Source organism: Hibiscus syriacus, unplaced genomic scaffold (assembly GCF_006381635.1).
Source record: "Hibiscus syriacus cultivar Baekdansim isolate YM2019G1 unplaced genomic scaffold, ASM638163v2 tig00019423_pilon, whole genome shotgun sequence".
NCBI classification, from domain to species: domain Eukaryota; kingdom Viridiplantae; phylum Streptophyta; class Magnoliopsida; order Malvales; family Malvaceae; genus Hibiscus; species Hibiscus syriacus.
Genome location: NW_024062470.1, coordinates 705085 through 727337, shown reverse-complemented (window position 1 = coordinate 727337; position 22253 = coordinate 705085). Strand labels below are relative to the sequence as shown.

At 34.1% G+C, this 22253-nt stretch overlaps 2 protein-coding genes across 2 annotated transcripts; both read right to left on the bottom strand.

Moving 5' to 3' along the window:
• Positions 1-326: 326 nt before the first annotated feature.
• LOC120209656 (MA3 DOMAIN-CONTAINING TRANSLATION REGULATORY FACTOR 1-like) lies at positions 327-3896 on the bottom strand. Its single transcript, XM_039208603.1, has 4 exons — positions 3646-3896; positions 3123-3384; positions 2595-2689; positions 327-2435 (listed from the first exon to the last, which is right to left on the bottom strand). The coding sequence occupies exons 2-4, from the start codon at positions 3358-3360 to the stop codon at positions 639-641; spliced, it is 2130 nt and encodes a 709-aa protein (XP_039064534.1). The 5' UTR covers positions 3361-3384; positions 3646-3896; the 3' UTR covers positions 327-638.
• A 15802-nt stretch (positions 3897-19698) lies between these two features.
• LOC120209655 (BTB/POZ and TAZ domain-containing protein 1-like) lies at positions 19699-22179 on the bottom strand. Its single transcript, XM_039208602.1, has 5 exons — positions 22018-22179; positions 21795-21928; positions 20683-20986; positions 20234-20579; positions 19699-19770 (listed from the first exon to the last, which is right to left on the bottom strand). The coding sequence occupies exons 1-4, from the start codon at positions 22150-22152 to the stop codon at positions 20256-20258; spliced, it is 897 nt and encodes a 298-aa protein (XP_039064533.1). The 5' UTR covers positions 22153-22179; the 3' UTR covers positions 19699-19770; positions 20234-20255.
• Between the last annotated feature and the right edge of the window lie 74 nt (positions 22180-22253).

The following is a 22253-nucleotide window of genomic DNA, read 5'->3' as shown; positions in this document are numbered from 1 at the left end:
TGTTGTGCGACTTATTAAAGAGATAATTATTATCTTTAGAAGCCTCAGTATTATCTCTAGAAGTCTCGGAATTAAACATTGAAAATTATAGGGTATTAAGACATTCATTATCAAACTCTTGGAATTAATGCTCAAAAGAAAAGGAATAAAAATCAGAATGACTATTTTAATAAACATTAGGGGTTGATTGTGATATTATACCTTAAAAAAATTATACATACGACAAGATACCTGCCCGATTTGATCCCAATTTATTTCTTCCACCGAGTGGGTGACCGAACTTTTGACCGCATATATTTAAAACATCGGGCAGATAGATGAAGCGGTTCATTAATGTAGTTTTCTTTTGGGGAAGTATACAAGCAAGCATCATCTTATCATCGTTGCATCATACGCTGCAAGCATATCATATCATATCATCCCTCCCTAAAGAGCATATGCTACTTTGTTTAGAATATTATGATCCTAAATGCTATTTTGATACCAACCAACAGACTTTGTACAGCCGGCTGACTGGGACCGCGAGAATCTCCGCCGGACGACCAACACAAAGAAAGAACCTAAGGGATTCCACCATCCCAGCGCAGAGTGTACTGCAATGGCAAGTAAATTACAGACATCAAAAGGTAACTGGTTTCTCAAGAGGCTGCAGTGGTGAGCTGAGCCCCAAAGGATGGCAGAAGCCAGCCCTTCTTCTGGGCATACTCCGTGTAGAAACTGAATTTATCTTTTGCATTCGGAATGTCGAGAGCCAGGTCATCAAGCCCATCCTTGACACGGGTGAAGCCTTTGCTCATCTGATTAATAGTGATCAATCCCTCGTCGAAACCCACCTGCAGCAGATCCAGCGTCCTATCGTTTTTCTCCATGGCCATCACCAGTGCTTTCTTAACCACCTCGTGGTTAAAGAATGGCAGTCCAAGGTCACGGATACACTGGCAAGCTTCACCTACAACGCCCCCACTTTCGTACTCCTCTAGGAGCTTCATTATCTTGTCCTTTGCATCCTCCACGGCCCACCCGGTTCCGCCTCCCCAGCACCTGAGGAGCCTTTCACCAGCATGTCGTGCGTTTATAAGGGATCGAGCCATGCGGATAGTCTCACTTCCACTGCAGTTTGGTGGCAATTTGCCAGCAATCTCATCAAGATTCAACGGGGCCAACACATCATCAATAACGGCTCTAGCCAAGAATAGAGCAAGCTCAGTCGAAGCATCCAAAATATCCAAGGCAGTGTCTTCCGCAGACTCCAGAAGCATGACAAAGCCATTCACTATATCTTCAGTTGAAAAGATCTCAATGTGAAGAGCAGAGAGCAAAACAGATGCCATTTCTTTCTCCCTGTTCTTCCTGTCCAGGGCAAGAGTGATGAGCTTCTTCAAGAAAATAGGATTAAATTCAGGCAGCCCTACATCTTCAAGACTCCTGATGAGTTCCTGAATATCATCTGAGAGAAAATACTCATGAATTATAGCAACAACCTCCTCCTTGTACTGGATCAGTTTTTTGTCTTCATTTTGAGCCTCTGCATCTTCAAAAGATGGCTTAGTGAATGATGCATCAAGCCATCCTTCAGAAATAGCCTTGGGGACAATGGATTGAAAAAATGTTTTCGCAGATGGAATGTCAAGAGCAAGATCATCAAGACTCTTTGTTAACCGAGAAAACCCTTTCACCATTTGACTCGAACTTATCAGCCCTTCCTCAGCCGCTTCCTTCAACAGTTTCAGCATTAGTGGTTTGGCAGCTTGAATCTCCATGGCAAGAACCAAAGCCCTCTTAACAACCTCGTGGTGAAAGAATGGAACACCTAATTCCCTTATACACCTACAGGCCTCAAATGTGTCACCACTCTCAACATACTCCCTTAAAAGATCAGCAATCTTTTTCTTCATTTCTTCAACTGTCACATGAATGCTACCACCCCACCTCCTCTCCAAAAGTTCAGCATGGTGTGGTACTGAGAGATAGCTCTTCTCCGCAGTTTGCAGAACCTGATATCCCTTGGAAGATTCAGGAAGTGTCTTCTTTGCCCTTGATAGGAAAGCTGGAGGCAATATCTCATCAACCACAGCACGAGCTACAAACAGAGCAAGGGTATTGACCGCATCCATTATGTCCACAGCAAGGTCGTCAGCAGCCTCGAGAAGCATAACAAAACCATCTTTAATCTGGGTTGGGCTGATGACATCAGCATATAGCGCAGAAAGCAAAACCGAGGCCATTTCCTTCTCTTTATCATGCTTGTCCATGGCCATTGAGACAAGTCTCTTAATAAAATAAGGATGAAATTCACTTGAACCAAGATCTTTGAGGTCGGCTGCAGCCAATTCCACATCACTAGTGCTAAAATATTCTTCTATTATTGAGACAACTGCTTTTTTGTACTCATCTAGGGGGTCTGAAATAGTTGACCCAACAAGTTGATATGGTTCCTGGCAAAGACAAGAAACATCACCAAAATTATTAACATATGAGTATCGTGGCAGGTACAAGTGGCATTAACTTTATAAACAGCAATGATTTATATACTTGATAAAGAAATGTAATTTTCAAATATGCAAAGGACAGAAGAGACTAAAAGGTACAAATACCTCTCCACTGTCATAGTTAGGATCATTTCGATCGACATGTGATTCACCGTCAGTATCAAGCAGTTTCCCCCATGTGCCCTTACCACCAGCACCATCTGTTTTAACATTAGGAGGAAAACAACTAATCAGTAAGAAAAAATAGATAACAACTCCTTGGTGATTCTCCCACATCTCAAGCTAACTTCTTTGGCAAAATACAGATAGAAAACAACATAGAACCATAAGCCAATATTAAGGCCAGCTTATCATTAAGCTTGAATGAATTACATACACCGTTTCTTCCCTCCAAACCCTGCCCTACTTCATTAAGAAAAATCAGCTTACACTGATTACTGGTTTGAATTCAATTATCCCACCAATACAATATGAAGAATGTGATCCAAGACATACATGCAAATAATTATAAAATGAAAAGAAAACTAAATAGCATCCACAAGGATAGCGAACTACAAAATAAATACACAAAGAGGTTACCAATGAATAAATGCAAGTCAAAAAACAAATAACCAAAGCAATGAGAAAGCTCACCCTTCTTTACACGGATAAACTTCCCCGAGTGAGAGCGACGAACATGCTTCATTCCAACACCACACCTTGCCACCTTGCCACCAGCAGGAACCTTTAATTGATGATCGAAAAGCGAGGAAGTAGGGGATTTTGGAGATGATGACAATCTAGGAGATGGTAAACTAGCCTCCGCATTTTGACTCGCTATTTTCAGCACGTCCCTTTGTTCATCAGTAAGAAATCCCTCACCTGATGCCATTCACTCTTCACCAATTCAAAATACCTGCAAGTAAACACACTCTCTTAGATTAAACTGTTTAACTAGAATAAACAAATAATCAAAAAATCTTGTTTAGCAGTGGGGAAAACAGTAAAATGCAATAAGATCACATCGACTACGTAAGATAAGCAGGCCTTTTTATGAAGAAAAAAACCGCGACAGTTACACTCGACACGTTCATTTTCCCACCATTTTCCCAGCAACCAAACATGGCGGTGGCAACAAAATCTAACAAAATAAAAAGGATAAGAATGAGAAAAATACCAGATTCCTTGTGTGAAACTAGGATAAAAGAGAAGAAAATGAAGCAAGAACCCTAATCCGATCCTTCTGTTCGTGGCCCCGGATCTGAAGCCAAAACAGGAGTAAATCGGATATCCGAACCGGAACTCCAATTCCGGTCAAAGTAATAAACTGCGAGGTCAAACAGAAGGAAAGATCTAGAAATGGAGCACTAGATCGAAGGAAATGGGTCGTCGGAAATCTGTTACAAAAAGGAAATGGATGAGGGCAAAAATAAGAAGGCTCGAGAAAGAAGGGTTATACTAAACTATATATATATATATATAGGGAGGCTACGGTTATTGTTACACGTCACCAATGGTTCAATTATTTAAAATAAAGGGTAAATTACGCTTTTAGTACTTAAACTATCACTTTTGATCCGTTTTAGTAGGTCTGTAAACGAACAAGAACGAGGGTATGTTCATGTTTCTTCGTTTAACTTTAACTGAACAACGAAAAAACACGAATAACTAAACGAACGAAATTTATTGTTCGTGTTCGTTCATTAAGAAATTTAGGTTGTTCGTGTTCATTCATGTTAGTTCGTTTAAATGATAAACGAATATAAAATTATTTGAGTTTATATTTGAGAAGAGTTTTTTTTCTTCTTTTCAAATAATTTTAGGATTTATATTTTCTTTAATTGATTGGAGCATTTTTTATTTGGGTTTGAAATTAATTGAGTTTAAAAATATTAATGAGTTCAAGGTTAAAATTTATTAAGTCTTAATCTTTCAAAAGAGTCTGGAGAACATAAACAAACATAGACGAACAGACATAAACAAACGAGCATAAACGAACGAACATAAATGAACGAACATGAACGAACATATTATCGAACGTTCACGAATGTAAATGAACGAACGACATTTTGTTTGTGTTCGTTCATTTAATTAAATGAACATAAAATCTTGCTCATATTCGTTCGTTTAATAAACGAAAATATATGAACTTCTCGTTGAATGGTTCATTGAACGTTCGGTTCGTTTACAGGCCTAAGTTTAGTACCTAAACTTTTGATTTTTTTTTTAAATCATACCTAAAGTTTAGTTTTTATTTCATTTTAAAACTCGTTGTTAAAAATTTTAGTTTTTGTTTCATTTTAATATCATTGTTCAAAATTTAATGTTAAATTTTTTAAAAAAATTGAAAGTTTATATACTAAAACGAACCAAAATTGATAGTTTAGGAACTAAACAAGTTAAGTTTTTAACGGCGGGATATTAAAATAAAATAAAAAATATATTAGGTATGATTTTGCAAAAAATAAAAGTTTAGGTATTAAAACAAACCAAAACTGGTAGTTTAGGTATCAAATGCATAGTTTACCCTAAAATAAAATTAGATTCTAAGTTAAACAAATTATTTATTCATTTTAAATTTAGTGCAAAATTGACAATTATAAAAGTTAATTTTTAAAATAAAGTATAATAATTATTAAAAAATTTAAATTAATTAATCTATAATCTATTAAAATCATAACTAAAAAGTCTTTTTAGAAAATCATAGTTAAAAATGTCATTTTGAAAAATCATAAAACTATAAAAAAAAATTAATGAAGTAAGAGGTCGTTTATTTCATTAAAAATATATTTTGGAAAAGAAATTGTAAACTAAATTAAATTTTGTTAGTAAAAAATTCAGACATTTTTTTAATATTTAGATAATATTATATAAATTATAGACGGATTCTTCAATTACATGTTTAACATTATTTGAGATTAAAAGAAATGATGATTCTTCTACGTTCGACGAGCAGCGATGAACATCACTAACGACGAGTACCAGTAATTTAATTTATAAAAATTTAAACTCTAAAGGACTCAACGTATAATTATAAATTAGTTAAAATTTTAAAAATAAATTATTTAAAATAAAAGGTAAACTATACCAGTGACCACCTAACTATTGCCCTTTTTCATTTTTTGCCAATATTTTTGAAATTTTATCAATCATGTCATTCAACGATTTAAATGCATTCAATTAAGTCACTTTTCGTTAATATTTAACGGAGAAGTTGATGTGATAGTTAAACTATTTGGTATAATTACACATTTGGTCGCTGTTACTTATATACTCTATCAATTTGGTCCTAATTTTAATAAATTAAAATAAACTTAATCCTCAAATCAAATGGTGTCATGTATATTCACCCAAAATTAAAATTAAAATTTTTATTTTAATTTATTTTAATTTTAAAAGTTACAACATATTCAATATTTATAACAAAACAAAATTTATAACAAAACATTTTTCTAAAAAAATCAATAACTCAAGCAATAATTTATGATAATAAATTTACAGCAAGCTAAATTTATCGCCCTTTTGATATAGGTCAATCTCTTAGTGCAAAATTTTCTATGCTAAGTCCACCGAGAATCTTATTAGTTCAAACTTTTATTAAAGATGAAAATAAAATTTTATGGTAAGAGATGAATTTTTAAAATTTTTAAAGGAAGACTGTGTCAAACGTGAAATAAATATATGTCACATTTTTCTATTAGAAATTTAATGGATAAAAATTTCTTGGTTTTATAGGTTAGACTATATCACATTTTTCTAGTAGAATGATATTTACAAATAGTAGTAGGATAAAAATTTTGTCCAGCGAACTTTATATGCATGGGCTAATCAACTATATTTTACTTAAAACCAAAAGAGGTTATGGTACCATTGACGGGGTGCTTCTGAGAACCATAAATGGAATTTCTAGTAAAAATTTTGTTTTGTTATAAATATAGAATATGTCGTAAATTTTAAAATCTTTTAAAATTAAAGATTTAAGGGTTAAGTTTATTTTAATTTATTGAAATTATGACCAAATGGATAGAATATATAAGTAACAGTGACCAAATGTATAATTATACCAAATATTTTAACTACCACATCAGCTTCTCCGTTAAATATTAACGAAAAGTGGCTTAATTGAATGCATTTAAATAGTTGAGTGACCTGATTGAAAAAATTTCAAAAATATTGGTCAAAATGAAAAGGGGCAATAATTAAGTAGTCACTGATATAGTTTGCCTTTTATTTTAAATATTTTATCTTTAAATTTTTAACTAATTTATAATTATATGTTGAGTCATTTAGATTTTAATTTTTTATAACTTAAATTAATGGCGCTCGTCGTTAATGGTGCTCATCAATACTCGTCGAGCACTGTAGAATTTTCCTAAAAGAAATAACGTCATTAACATAAAAGTTTAACTGTAAAAAGATGAGTTAATTGCATCCTACATTTTCGAACTATGACCCTCTTTGTAAATTTGTCACTAAATTTTTAAATGTTTTAATTTCATCAACGGACTATAACTATAATTCTAAATTTATCCTCAAACTTTTGAACATTTTAGTTTCATCCCCAAATTATACCCTTCATTCTAAATTGGTCCTTCAACTTTTTTAACATTTCAATTTCATCCCAAATTATATGTATACACTAATCACATTCTACGTTAATAAAGTCATAAGGCCAAATTATATTATTATATTTTTGAAAAAAATAAAGTTTAGGTTAAACTATGGTTAAAACTAATTACATATTTGGATGGGTTTAGGGATAAAATGGAAAGATTTAAAAGTTTGAAGACTAATTTAGAATTAGGGTCATAGTTTAAGGATGAAATTGGATTTTTCAAATTTTTGGACTAATTTATAATGAGTATCATAGTTTGAAGATGGAATTGAAATATTCAAAACTTTAGGGACTAATTTAAAATAAAGATTATAGTTCAGGGACATATAATGTACTTAACTAGTAAAAGAATTAACTTTTAATTGTATAAATAGGTGTTGATATACTAAGAAAACTCAAAAATTTTATGAATGGTAAAAGAAACAAAAAGAATGCCAAGTTATCTCATAGTACACACATAAATAAAAGGGTAAATTATGTGTTTAGTATCTAAATTTTTAGTTTCGGTCTATTTTAGTACTTAAACTTTTAATTTTTTTCAAAACTATACCTAAAGTTTAATTTTTGTTTCATTTTAGTACCCCGTTGTTAAAAAAATTAGTTTTTGTTTCATTTTAGTGTCCCATTCAAAATCTAACTTTAAGTTTTGGAAAAATTAAAAGTTTATGTACTAAAATGGACCTACTGATAGTTTAGGTACTAAACGTATTAAGTTTTAACTGCTGGTACTAAAATGAAATGAAAACTAAACATTAGGTTTGTTTTTGATTTTTTTTGAAAATTTAAGTACTAAAACTGATAATTTTAGGAGAAAATAACCTCAGTGACTAAAAATCCCATATAATATACGATTTTAACCAACTTTTTCCGGATTTACCAAAATGACCAACAAAATCGCAATGCGATCGCTAATTCGCAACGCGATCTCCATTATCGCAAATCAGTTTATAGATTCGCAATGCGATTATGACTATCGCAATGCGATTTTACAATTTTGCGTTGCGATTTTCTCAATTCGTAATGCGAATAAGTAAATCGCAATGCGAATTTGGAAAATCGCAATGCGATACTGACTATCGCAACGCGATAATACAAAATCGCAACGCGATAATACAAAATCGCAACGCGATACTGACTTTCGCAACGCGATTCTGACTTTCGCAACGCGATTCTGACTTTCGCAACGAGATTCTGAAAATCGCAATCATCTTCAAAATCCCAATCACAACCGGCTTCACCTTTTGGGACTGTTAACTTAGGTGATTTTTAAATGAAAACGTTGTATTATGTGTATTTTATGTGTGCACTTTTAACATTTTCAGTTAGGCATGTATTAGTAACTTGAGTTTGAACATTGCTATGATCTGTTCAGTTGTTATCACTTATTAGACATTCATTTGACTATCGCAACGGGGAAATCGCAACGCGAAAATGACTATCGCAACGCGAAAATGGCTATCGCAACGCGAAAATCGCAATGCGAAATGAAAATCGAATTGCGATTTTCTCGTTGCGATAGCCATTTTCGCGTTGCGATTCTCTCGTTGCGATAGTCAGTTTCGTGTTGCGATAGTCTGTTTTGCCTTCAACATAATGCAGATTGAAAATCAACAAATCAACTATTACATTTCAATCAATTAAACAAGTACAAATAAGAATTATGTACACATCAATTAAACAAATCAACATTTACAGATCATTTTTTACAAATCAATTAAACAATCAAAAAATAATAATAATTCTTATTTCCTCATCAATTATTGAATCAATGAATCAACTTTTGCACCCGTACATCCATTTCATGCAGCTCACTTAAGGATTAACCTGCAGAAACCAAACATTTGCTCAAACAAGACTTCCTACACATCTAAAACCTACAAACAGCAAATTATTGAATTTTAGGTACTTAACCAAACATTTTCAAACCAAAAGGAGTATATATGTTAACAAAACTTGCATTTGACTTACCAATTAACAATGGATACTTTCATAACGCGGATGCAGGTAGGCAACGTCTCGAATATATCGCTCTAGCCATATAATGCCGAAACCACAAGCCTACTGCAGCTCTATCTCTATCGGTGGGAGGTAGAAACTCTGTGCTTCCCGTCGTCAAACGCGCCAAGCACAAGCATACGAGAGGACCACAATCCCCTCTGGCTCTCGGCTATTGTTGTGGCGCGGTCTCATCTCTGACAACTGTGACATTGAACTTCTTTGGCTTCTTGTGTCCAGAATGAGTCCAATAATTAATCACATCCAAGAATTTAGCCAAATGAGAGCTCCATCCCTTGATAATATCTCTCAAATCAGACAGTGATATGTAATTTATCATGCTGTCATATACTATTATCTTCAGGGATGGGAGCTGAAGTTGGACGAGAAGCCAATGACGACGTTCCAAAACAGGGATAAACACCTGCAATCATAAGTAATAATTCATTTATTTGCGCACTTATTTATGAACACCTTTAAAAAATTTAAAAAATAAACACTAACCTTATCGACCTCCCACCATGCAGGATAAAGTTTAGCTTGTCCATTGCCCAACGAAAATGATTCATCTCGTTGATTCTTCAAGTGAACTGCGTGAAAAGCCGTCGGCATTATTGTATATCGCGATTTTTTTTTCCTAAGCTTCCTTATTATTAGAAGACGTGACACCCACGCATCGATATGTTGTTTTACAAAAAAAGACATATATTAGTGAATTACATTAATTTTTAAAAAAATTAATCAAAATCATATATAAGACTTACCTCCCCATCGAAATAGTCATTGTCTTCAACCTCTAATAACACACCCCACCAAGACCGATTAAGCAACAAATACATCTCATCGTTGAGTTTGCTTATGTCAGTGTAACACTCTTGGCTCCGCTCATGTAGATAAAAATCAACTGCGATCTTAGCCCAAAGGGTATTATCCAGAATTGTTTCCGGTAGTTTTCTCCTCCCCACTTCAGATACCGGAAGGGTACTAGCCGGTAACTCATACGAGAGCCAACTCTCATCCATCATGTCCGGTAACGGTGGGGGTTTCTCAATAATTCGATATATTATCCCATGTGAATCGGGCTCTGGAATGGTGTGAGGGACCTCTTCAACGATGACAGTGGCCTCTTGAACGGTGGGGGGGACTCTTGAGGGATGATAGGGGCCTCTTGAACGATTGGAGGGGACTCTTGAGGGATGACAGGTGAGTCGGGCTTCTTCTTGCGGAGTCTTCGCACCATTGGGGTGAACGGAGACGTAATAGCACGTGCACGCCGTCTGATGCGTGAACTTCGTCGTGCAAGGAAAACCCGACGTAAAGCATCCACCTTATTGGGCCGCTAAAAAAATTAATACATAAATCAGTAAATAAACATACATGATATTAAACAAAGACAAATATGTTTCAAACTTGCATTGTATTCACCCAAGTCATTATTCTATCATAGTTCACAAAATGCATCAGATAACATTCCAGAAGTAAGAACTTATATAAACATTTAAAATGACAACATATATAAACATTCCAGAAGAAGAATAGTTTACTTTCGCAACACGAAACTTACTTTTGCAACGCGAAAATGACTATCGCAACGCGAAAATGGCTATCGCAATGCGAAATGAAAATCTCAACGACAAAATCGCAATGCGAAATGAAAATCGCAACGACAAAATCGCAACGCGTAACACAAATTGCATTGCGATTTTCATTTCGCGTTGCGATTTTGTCGTTGCGATTTTCATTTCGCATTGCGATAGCCATTTCCGCATTGCGATAGTCATTTTCGTGTTGCGAAAGTAAACTATTCTTCTTCTGCAAATTGCAACTTGAATGGATTGCATTACTTCAACCAAAAGACAAAAACAAAACCAAAAACAAATACTAACAGCAACCGAATGAATTTATTAAGCAATATAAGTAAAATGGTTAATCTAAGTGAAATTACGAGTAAATTTATCATCAAGTTAAATATGAAAAATCTTAAACTTACCTCGTTGCGTAGAGTATGAACCTCATTTTGCAACGATGCTACCATCTCACGTAGAGCGGCTACCTCACCGCGTAAAGTAGACACCTCAACACGCCATGCACCATCGTCTTTGCGTAAAGTACCGACCTCCTCACGCAAGGCATTGACCTCAACACGTAACTCCCCTAACTCATCCCGTGGAGGTGGAGGTGGAGAACAGGGAGATAAACGTCGTGGCAACTTTGCCGGTCGCCTATCTTGCGGTGATGGTGGAGAAGAGGCTCGATGATGTGACATAATTGGTGATGGCTGTCGTTGTGGAGGTGTATAGTCGGGTCGTTCAGGTGATGGCTTTGGGTGAGGTGATGGCTCCCGAAGTGGAGTCTGCTCATCATCCGTGCTATCAAAAAAACGCTTACTAGCTTGCCACCAATCAGTGGCAAGCTCAGCTTCTGTGGGTGTCAGCCTCTGTAATGGAGTGTTGGCCTCCTAACAATATAAAAGCTCAAACAAAGTTAAATGTGTACTAGTAATAACTTGTTTATAAACATATGGTAGTATTTATGTTAACTTACATTATTTATTGTCGTATACCGTAGTAAATCTTCCCATTGCAAGGTCCGTTTCCTCTTCCAGGAAATAGCCCTGGGAATATCATTTGAAGTTTTTATTGCATATGTCTTCATGGCGGGAAAGGCCTCAAATATCCAAATCTACAAACAATATAATAACAAACATTAGTAATTGTTAAATAATTACTTATAATTTTGGAAACATTATATAAAAATTCTTACCTTAAAGGCCCAAATAAAGCATGTCAAAGTGTATTTGGAACCATTGCCATGCAAACTTTTTGATCATCCAAGGCAGACGATAACTTATTCCATGTAGCTTTCCATAAATACGAGCCCCACGGAAACAGGTTCCACGCATTTAGGTCTTCTACCAATTTGATTAGATCATTCGGAATAGGTTGTCTGCCCTCTCTGCCTAAAAAGTCGGCATGCAAAAGTATTAGAAGGCATACTCGGACAATATCGACGTCATCCATCCGAGTAAAACCATCTTTCTTATTCAATAATCTCGTTAGGTCTTCCATGTGTAGATTCGGCCTCTCCAGCTTAGGAAAAACCCAGGATAACCATGATGGGTGGGTAATGTGTCTAGTGTACCGACCTACATCATCGTGTCCGAAGCGTAGACCGGTGATTAAGCAAAGCTCCTCCCGCCCAAAACACGTATACGCCGGTGGAAAATCAAACCATATCTCTTCATCACGATGTTGTATAGTATCTGGTAGATCGCTAGTCATGGTTTGAAGAAACATGTGTGTCAACATCGCATCTCCACCATGATGTTGTACTTTCAGCCATGGCCCGAAGCAAGTATCCTCAAACATTTTTCTTTGTGCAGGTGAAAGCTTCGACGCAATTGTTTTGGCCAGGCTGACTTTATTTCTTAAGGTCAATTGAGCCGAATAAAAGTTCTACAAAAATAATAAACATACTAAGTTAGATATACCAAAAACTACACTGTGAAGATATACCAAAAACAATAATAAACATAAAGAGTAGTAGTTTATTCTTCAAACTTAAATTTGCAACACTGTGAATTTCTTATTTGTCTTTGTTTTTTGGTTGAAGTAATGCAATTCATTCAAGTTTCAATTTGTAGAAGAAGAATAGTTTCTGAAAATGAAAATCGCAACGCGAATTTGACTATCGCAACGAGAGAATAAAATCGCGTTGCGATTTTCATTTCGCGTTGCAATTCTCGGTTGATTTAATAAGCAATCTAAGTGAAATGGTTAATCTATTATTGAAATTACCAGTAAACATATCATCAATTTCAATATGAAAAACCTAATAATAATGCAAAAATTTCAAAAAGAAAATAATTAAAAAAACTAACCCTCGGTGGTTGATTTGGTTGATTTTCCATTTCTGATTGTGAGGGTGGCTCTGAGAGATGGAGATAGACGGATTTCGCCAGAGATGGGGACGGATTTCGTCGGAGATGGATGAGAGAGTGAGAGATGGAGATGGGACTAAGTTGTGATTTTAGGTTTTAGGTTATGAGTTGCGATTACGGGATATACTGTGGACGGTTCAGTGTTCCAATATATTAATATTCGTGTTTGGAATTTGAAAATAAAATAAGCTTTGTGATACTAATGGCGCTTTGAAAATCGCATTGCGATTATGTATTATCTCGTTGCGAAAGTCAGTACCGCGTTGCGAAAGTAAGTATCGCGTTGCGATTTTGTATTATCGCGTTGCGATAGTCAGTATCGCGTTGCGATTTTCCAAATTCGCATTGCGAATTGGGAAAATCGCAACGCGAAATTGGAAAATCGCATTGCGATAGTAATAATCGCGTTGCGAATCTGGAAACTGATTTGCGATAATGGAGATCGCGTTGCGAATTAGCGATCGCATTGCGATTTTGTTGGTCATTTTGGCAAATCCGGAAAAAGTTGGTTAAAATCGTATATTATATGGGATTTTTGGTCACTGAGGTTATTTTCTCTAATTTTAGTACTAAATACGTAGTATACCATAAATAAAATTATCTTACAACTGTTGTTTTCTATGGTTATGCACTTGATTTTAACATAAAAGTATTATTTTTTTAAAATTCTATAACAGAGTAGGATTATTTACTAATGTTCGAGACTCACAACTATGGTTATGCCACCATTACTCACCGCTTCTCCGTTACCACCGCCGTCGCACAAGAGTGGTACTCTGCCTACTCAACTTGTCGTTCAGGTCAGCCGATGATCGTGGAAGGTTGTCTCGCGTGTTAAAATGGTGTAGATCAACAAAGTTAACACATCATACCAGTATTCTATTACCTCCAACAATGACTGTTAACGACGAACGATCGTTTTATTATAAAGGCTTAAAGGTTCCTATTACCTGTGCGGTAGTCCAATTTATTATTTTCGCTCGTATGATTTTTTCGCATCGATTTAGCCCTTGAAGTTATTTATGGTTATCATTCTATCCCTCGAGGTCTGTTTTGACTAACAGAACCGTTAGTCAACAGAAACTACAATGGTTTTAAGTCAGCTACCAGTCCAACATATCTTGTCGAGTTAGAAACGTTAAACAAACTCAAAGCAGGAAAGTACCATATTCAAATTCGTTTATTTAACTTAATAAACTAATGCTATATAAATGATTCAGGAACGATTCATCGAATGTTTTATTCATTTACACCTTTGAGATTTCACTTGATTCCTCGATTAGCATTTCGATTTCTGATCACAACTATAGAATTACAACTAGGTTCCACACACATCAACTTCGTTGGAGCTAACAAAAAAAATTGAAGAAAGTTGAGTAAAAAGCCATTATTTTCTAAAAGAAGAAAAACCCAAAGCTATGAACAATCGACATTGTTAAAAGGTTAAGCTTTTGGATTGTTTATATACCTTTAGGTAGAAGATTAACAAGAAGATATGTACATGGAGTGTTTGTTTGTAAGGAAAATTTTAACGTTGATGTTTTATTTTGCCGGAAAGTGTTTTGTAATATGGTCTGCACCTGCTGTAGAGTGTTGCCAATATTCCTCCATAGAGTTCATACTTGCCCATTTTTTGGTAGAACTATCATTTTAACTTTGAAAGTTTTACAATTTAGTATAAACCTCTAATTTAATTTTGTCTAATAGCATCATTGAAATAATATTAGACTCGATATTGTATATTAATAATTTGAAGTCTCGGTTGCAACATGTTAAATTTTAAAAACTTAAGGATCATTCAATTGAAAAGTGAATGAAATGGCTGGCTGGCCCTTGTTCCCATATGTAATGGGGTAAGGGGGAGGTAAGATAGTAGGTTGCCCCCAACACCAGGTTGTTAGCAGCTTCCGTAGAAGACCTCCGAATTATGAAATGCCCTCCGTGGGACTCGATCCCACGACCTCAAGGTTAAGAACCTTGTGCTCTACCAACTGAGCTGGATAGTCATCTCATATGAGAAGTGAATGAAATGATGGACCCAAATCTAACTTTAGAAATCCAAGTAGGGTTACAATGGGATTCCTTTGTTTTCTCTATGCCATTTATTTAATCCTTCATTAATGGACAAAATGAGACTCTTAACCATTTGATTGTAGGATGTGTGCACGATGTTAGTAAGTTAATTTTTTTGAACAAATAATAACTTATAATCATCTCAGACTATTTAAAAAATATATTATTTTTAGATAGTACAATATGAATTACAAGGAAGTGTTTGTTTATAAAAGGCTTATATGTAATACCCCAAATTTTGTCTAGTGACTTAAATGTAAGTTTTGAAAGTTTAGTGGCTAAAGAATAAACTATGAAAAGTTTAGGGACCAAAAATGAAATTTTAAAAAGTTATATATTTTAGCCCGTAAATAAATAGTTTGGCCTAAAACATGATTTTCGCGGAATCAGATTTTCGGTACAGGATTTGTGTTAAAAACTATAAAGAGATAAAATTCTGTATTGAAATCGGATAATTGGATTGAAATCGAAATTTTACGAAAAATTGAAGGGTGTTAGAAAATTGATGTAAATATTATTTTCATATTTTATATCAGAGAAACTTGGATCATAATAGTTTTATTTTTCAGATTTAACCGAAAATGGAAATTTTAGTTACTAAAATGAAATTTTTGAAAATTGCATGGCCAAATTAGGAAGTCAAAGGCAAATTGATTCATCTTTGACTAAGGAATATTTTAATGGAAGATAATATAATGTAATTTGGTAATTTCCAAGTTTCATTAATGATATTTTTGGAATTTCTTAATAATTGAATTAAAAATTCAATTATATTAATAATATGCCATGTGTTAAGGCTAATTAATGATAAAATAATCAAGAAATTTTAGCAACTTTCAGCTTGTTTTCTCTCCAAGACCGAAACTACTAAGCTTTTAAGGTATGATTTTTTGTTTTGCTTTTTAAAGTAAGGATGTTGAATTCATGCTTAAAATTGAATGAAAAGTCCACCCTATGTATATAGTTAGGTTCGACCATGAAGGGGAAATTAGGGGGAAACATTGAAAATTTCCTATGGTTTAGAAATGATATTAGAAGTGTTCTATTTGATTTGGAGGTCAATTTGGAAGTTTGAATAAGAAAAAGGGCTAATATACAATTTTGAGAATTGTGGGACATTATTGCAAGAATGTGATATTTGAAGGGTTTAATGTTGACTTTTAATATTTACAATGCTGGAATTTAAGTTGCAGAGTTGTTTGGAACCAAATTACAAATTTGGCAAAAGTTAGGGTGGAATTCGAAAGGCTCTAAAATATAGGGACTTGATTTCAAGTTTTTAATAGTGAAAGTATTATTTAGGTAAATTATAATAATTCTGGAAATTTTAGTAGCTTGCTGATTTTGGGGTTTAATTGTTTTAGTTGGGGATTGCAAGTTTACCAAGTTGTGTGGTTGATTTTGAAAAGTCTAAGAAAAATTAGGGTGAAATTGTAAGCTTATGAATGGTTAAGTGTTGATATGAATATTTTATTAAAGTGCTGGAAATTTTATGATTAATGTGAGGTGAACATAACACTGAAGGGCTATTATGAATCTAATGAAAAAATTAAGGTGTATTATGGAAAGGCTTCAAAATTAGTGACTTGATTGTGTATTTGGTAAAAGTTGAAGGGTTGATGTGAAATAAATATTTATGGGATTAAGAGAGTATTTTGAGAAGTTTGACTTTATGTTAGGAGTATAATTTGGTTATATCGATCAAGTATTGATTTTTAATTTTATAGACTTTTATATTTCTACGTTAACATTATGTTAGTTCGATACTAACATATAGTTTGAATATATTATGTTATCATATAACGTTGCCAGATCACGATAAAATTAGCGATCCGAGCGATTCGAAAGGAAATGACAAAGCACGCGAGTAAAGAATTAGCATATAAAAGGTTCGGTAGTGAGGTAAAGGTGGGTGCAATTTATTTATTTAATTATTATGATAGATGACGACTTGCGATAAGTCATCATCATTCTATTTTCCGGTATGATTTATAAAGCTTAATTATTGAAAATTTCCATAATATTTTATGTCAGTTTTATAAATGATTTAGGGTATGAATTGTCCAAGTATGATATTCATGATAGTGAATTTTAAACTTTTACAGTTATTAAACGTTGATTTATAAATGATTTTATTGTGATATATAAGCTCATTGTATGTTGCATTGAGAGTCGTAAGTACATATGCCACGCCATTAGTTAAGTACTTTTCAGTTATCAGTTATCAGTTCAGCTATGGTACATTCGTGTACATATGATCAGCACCGTTGGTGCACAGGTTATGATTGCACTGAAGTGCATCATATCTCAGTTTCAGTTATGATTCAACATCGTGATGTGCCAAGTGCGCACCTTATATTCACGTACCTTGTGTTCTCATAAATATGCATTGGGCTGTGAAATTAATTATGAAAGTTTTGAAAATTTTTAAGTTAGCAAAGAGCTTAATATGATTATCTTGTCATATATTATTTATCAGTAAATTCATGAAATTATGAATCATATCAGGTTACCAAAAAGTATGATATGATTATTTTATCAGAGATTGATTATCATAATTTTCATGAGATCATGAATTAAGATGAGTTTTAGGTTACAATGAATAAATTGACTTGGATAAGTCGGTTTGCCAGTTTAATATTTTATTTAAATTATTTTACTTATGTTTATGATATTTTCATGTTTTATCTCACCTTAGTTTATGCCTCACTAAGTTATACTTAGTGCATGATGATTTTCATGCGTAAGTTTTGATAGAGTTAAAAACGAGCAGTGATGAGTCTCCCGAGCATCTTTTTGAAAGTCACATCTATCATCAGTACCAGTAAGACATCTACGATGTTACTTTTGACTTTTAGTTGCATATATAATTATATTAGTAGTTTTATTTTTAGATTTACTTTTAAATGGTCTGTAATAATAAATTTGGACCATTTTATTTTGTCTAATTTAGTTTTATAAGTATTTATGCATGAAAAGAATATATATATATATATATATATTATGTTTTAAATGATTTACGAAAATGCACTAAACGATTAAATCACTGTTTGACAAACGAATTTATTTTTCTACGACAAAATATTAATTTATAATTTAGGATATTCAAAAAATAGTTTTTTTAAGTTAAAATAGGAGCGTTTTAAAACGAAACAAAATTTTAGGCATTTTAGTTCAGTGAATGTTTATTAAGTTGATGTGACATCTTTAGCTTGTATTTCGAGACGTATACAAGTTATGAGTGTTACATTATATCACATATAAGTATCTAAAGTATACTATCTTTTTCATTTAAGTACCTAAAGTATACTATCTTTTTCATTTAAGTACCTAAAGTATTTTTTGGTCAAAATAAATACCTAAAGTTATCTTTTTGGTTAAAATAGGTACCTATAGTATTTTTGGTCAAAATAGATACCAAGTATTCAATTTGTTTTATCTAAGTACCTAAAGTATTCTTCAATTAATGTCACATGTCAACTTTTTTAGAATATAGATGAAAAAGTTTGAATAGTTTAGGAACCTATTTTGACATAAAATACTTTAAGTACTTATTTTGACCAAAAAGATAATTTTAGATACTTATTTTGACCAAAAAATACTTTAGGTACTTAAATGAAAAAGAATATATACTTTAAATACTTATTTGTGATATAAGCCTTTACAAAAAAAATTAACCAATTGACAATATATACATCTGACAAACACAATTATTCGAACTTATATCCTCTCAAAAGAACAATATTCTATTTTAGTATTGATACCACTCGATATGTTGTATATTTAAAATTCAAAATACAAATTTCGGATTCTTTTTTACAACATCGTTCGTACTCTAGAAACTTACACGCACCTACACATCATGAGAGGATTACTCTATCCAACTCCCCAAAACAAGGAGATGAACCAGGCTGAGAGCAACTCAGTACCATATACAAAACCACCAAGCATATTATTATTATGAATCAAAGAATCTAACTATTTTTCCTATTGTAAATGCTCTTAACATAATCTAAAGGTTCTCAAAACCTGATGATGATGATGATGGGTACCCATTGTTTCCCTCAGCTCATCCTCTCTCTTCCTCTTGGGTATAGCTAAAGAAGACACGGCTTTTGCTGCTAAAACCTTCTTCACGAGCACCTTCCACTTTGCATCGTCGTCCATTTTCTGCTGTCGTGCTTTCACTTTGAATTGCCTGTCAACAACAACTCGACGTGGTTTAATGTTTTGTCTGGCAAATGAAAATAAAAGATGGGGAGACCTTTTAGGACCCACCACCACTAAGCTGATATTTTTTTTTGTTATTAGAGCATGAGATGAATGAAGGTGGCACTTGGCGGATGAAAGAATCTCCGATTGATTTGATGTTATTTCTTATGGGGACAAGTAAAAATCTACATGACTCTTTATCTTGTGATGGATAATTAGCAAAATATCTAAAGAAAACGATAAAAAAGAACACTTTCATGGCGGATGAAAGTTGCCAAGACGAGCACGAAACGCAGATGAGAGAACTTCAAAGCCTAACCCGAAGAGTAGAATCCTAAAAGTTGCCCATTTCTTATCCAATTAATTGAACCTACTAACTACCAAATAGCATTGAAAAAAAATGTATTTAGGACATTCATAGGCAGTTTGATTACTCCATCCAAAGACAAATGACATTATCAACAAAATAGTAGGTTAATTATAGATTTTTATCACTTTAACTTTATTTTAGTCATTAAAATTTAAAATTTTAGATTTATTCACTGAATTTTTTTATTTATTCTTACTTTGATCACTGAATCATTAAATATTTAATGTTGGGCCATATTCTTCTAAATTTCAATGGTAGCTAGGTGAGAAAGGAAGTGAATTGTATATCTTGAATTCACACAAATTGAATGGAGAAAATTGTAGATTAAAGTGGTATCGGATTTCACGAGTTCTACATTTTAGGTTGAATTTCACAAATTTTAAAGTGAATTTAAAAAAATCTAGATTGATTGAGTCGTAAAAGATGATGAGATTAAAAAAGGAAAACTAATTAGGATGATAAGTGAATGTCATGTCTTTAATTTTTTTTAATTTTTAATAACTGAACTAAGAGAAAAGAAAATTGATGGATGAAATTTATAATTTAGTCTAAAATAAAATAAAAATAATTGGTTTTTAATGTTTACCTGCAAAGTGGAACCCTGCAAGAATCTGGGTGATCACAAATGGAGGAATGGAGCCGAAGAAGCTGCCACATTCGCTTGCAGCGAGAGCACCCTCCACCGTTGACCCTTCTCTTGCACAAAGCGAAATGCTTTATCAACAGCTGAACCCCGTGGCACGTCGCGTACTTGTTGCAGGGACCCGGTTTCTTAGCCGGTTTCACGTCGTACGGCCCCACGGTGGTGCACCCTTCCGTGCATATGTGCTGGAAACACTCCATTGCCTCGCTTAGCTGAAAATACAAGCCCTGTGCTTCCCTGTGCCGCCTTATTCTCTTCTTTCTCTGCGACATTATATCGAACACTCAGAACCCACTTTTACAAATAACAAAATCATTATCGTTAGCTGATTTTTCTTCTTCTTCTTCTTCTTCTTCTTTTACTTACCGTTTCAGCTTCATCGATGAATTGAAGAATCTGAAGCTCGAGCCAGGGATCATGATCCTGCATGAAACTCCAACCTTCGGTTTGCTCGACAGATTTGAAATGGGCGGCGATGTGTTTCAAGCACTTGAGGTGAAGATCGGGAGCGTCGCAGAGCCTGGCGAGTTGGAGGACGTCCACCGCGTTCTCCGCCGTCAGCCGCTGACTGACTCCCCTGCTGCACCGCAGCTTAAGCGGCGGGACTGAGTAAACGTGCGACAACGCTAGCAGATGAATCCCGTATTTCGCCAGTTGCTCTTCATCGCACCTATTGCAAAACCATTTACCTCAATTCAACTTCGGAATAAAAAAAAAAAATCTGAAAACGTAAAAGAAAACGCATCATCAAAACTTCGAGAACTTTTAGAAAATTTTATAGCCGACCAATACAGATTACCCACGTGGCACTTTCTTAAAGCTCATGTTTATAAAATAGGATAAATTACATGTTTAGTACCTAAAGTATCATTTTTATTCCGTTTTAATATCTAAACTTTCAATTTCTTCAAAATCATACCAAATATTTACTTTTTATTTCATTTTAGCACCTGAAGTTTACTTTTTATTTCATTTTAGTACCTGAAGTTTACTTTTTTTTTCATTTTAGTACCTAAATTTTTAATATTAGGTACTAAAATGAAACAAAAAGTAAACTTAAGGTATAGTTATGAAAATGTTAAAAATTTAAATACTAAAACAGAAAAAAAAAATAGTTTAAGTACTAACCACGTAGTTTACCCTATAAAATAATATTATGATGATAAACGCCTTATTATTTTACTAATCAGAGTCAGTGGTGGATTATCCATCGTCAGATTATATATCACGTGGAAAACAAGGAAGAAATGAACGGCGGAGATCATTCAGAAAAACAAAGACGGTGGAAAACCAAAAGCTACGCAATTTCATATTTGTTCACAAATCGGTAGCTAATCTTTTATTTGTCTCAAAATAGTACCTAAACAAAGATTCTAAACTTCTATTAGGTATCAATTTAGGGGGGGGGGAATTGGCAAATTCATAGACCCATTTGTGTAATAAGTCAAATCAAAATGCTTCGAGATAAAGCCTCCGACCTGGAAGAGTAGAGGTATTCAACAAAAGCAGAAACGGCGTCGCACGGTACACCGAGAATCGGGATGACTCGTTCGGAGCTCCGGTGCTTACGTGGCCTCTCGATTATATTTTCCAGCACCGGCGACGCCATTGCCTTATTTCATAAAAAAGGAGAAATCAGATCCGATCAAAACAAAAAAGGAGGAAAAAAATTGAAATATAAAAGGCTCAGCTGAGGACTACCAATATGCTGGTGTGAGCGGGGATGCGGAGGCCTCCGGAGGTAAGGATGTGGACATCGGGCTCCGGTAAGTGAGATGCGGAGGAAACGGCGGAGATGACGGCGGAGGAAGCTGAGTTGTAACTGTTGCGTTCCATTGAAAGAAGAATTGAAGAAAGAGAAGGGACTGCTGCGCTGGCGATGTCTCGACAGAGGTTGTTGCCAATGACGGGTGAGACTCGAAATTTATAGGCCGCTT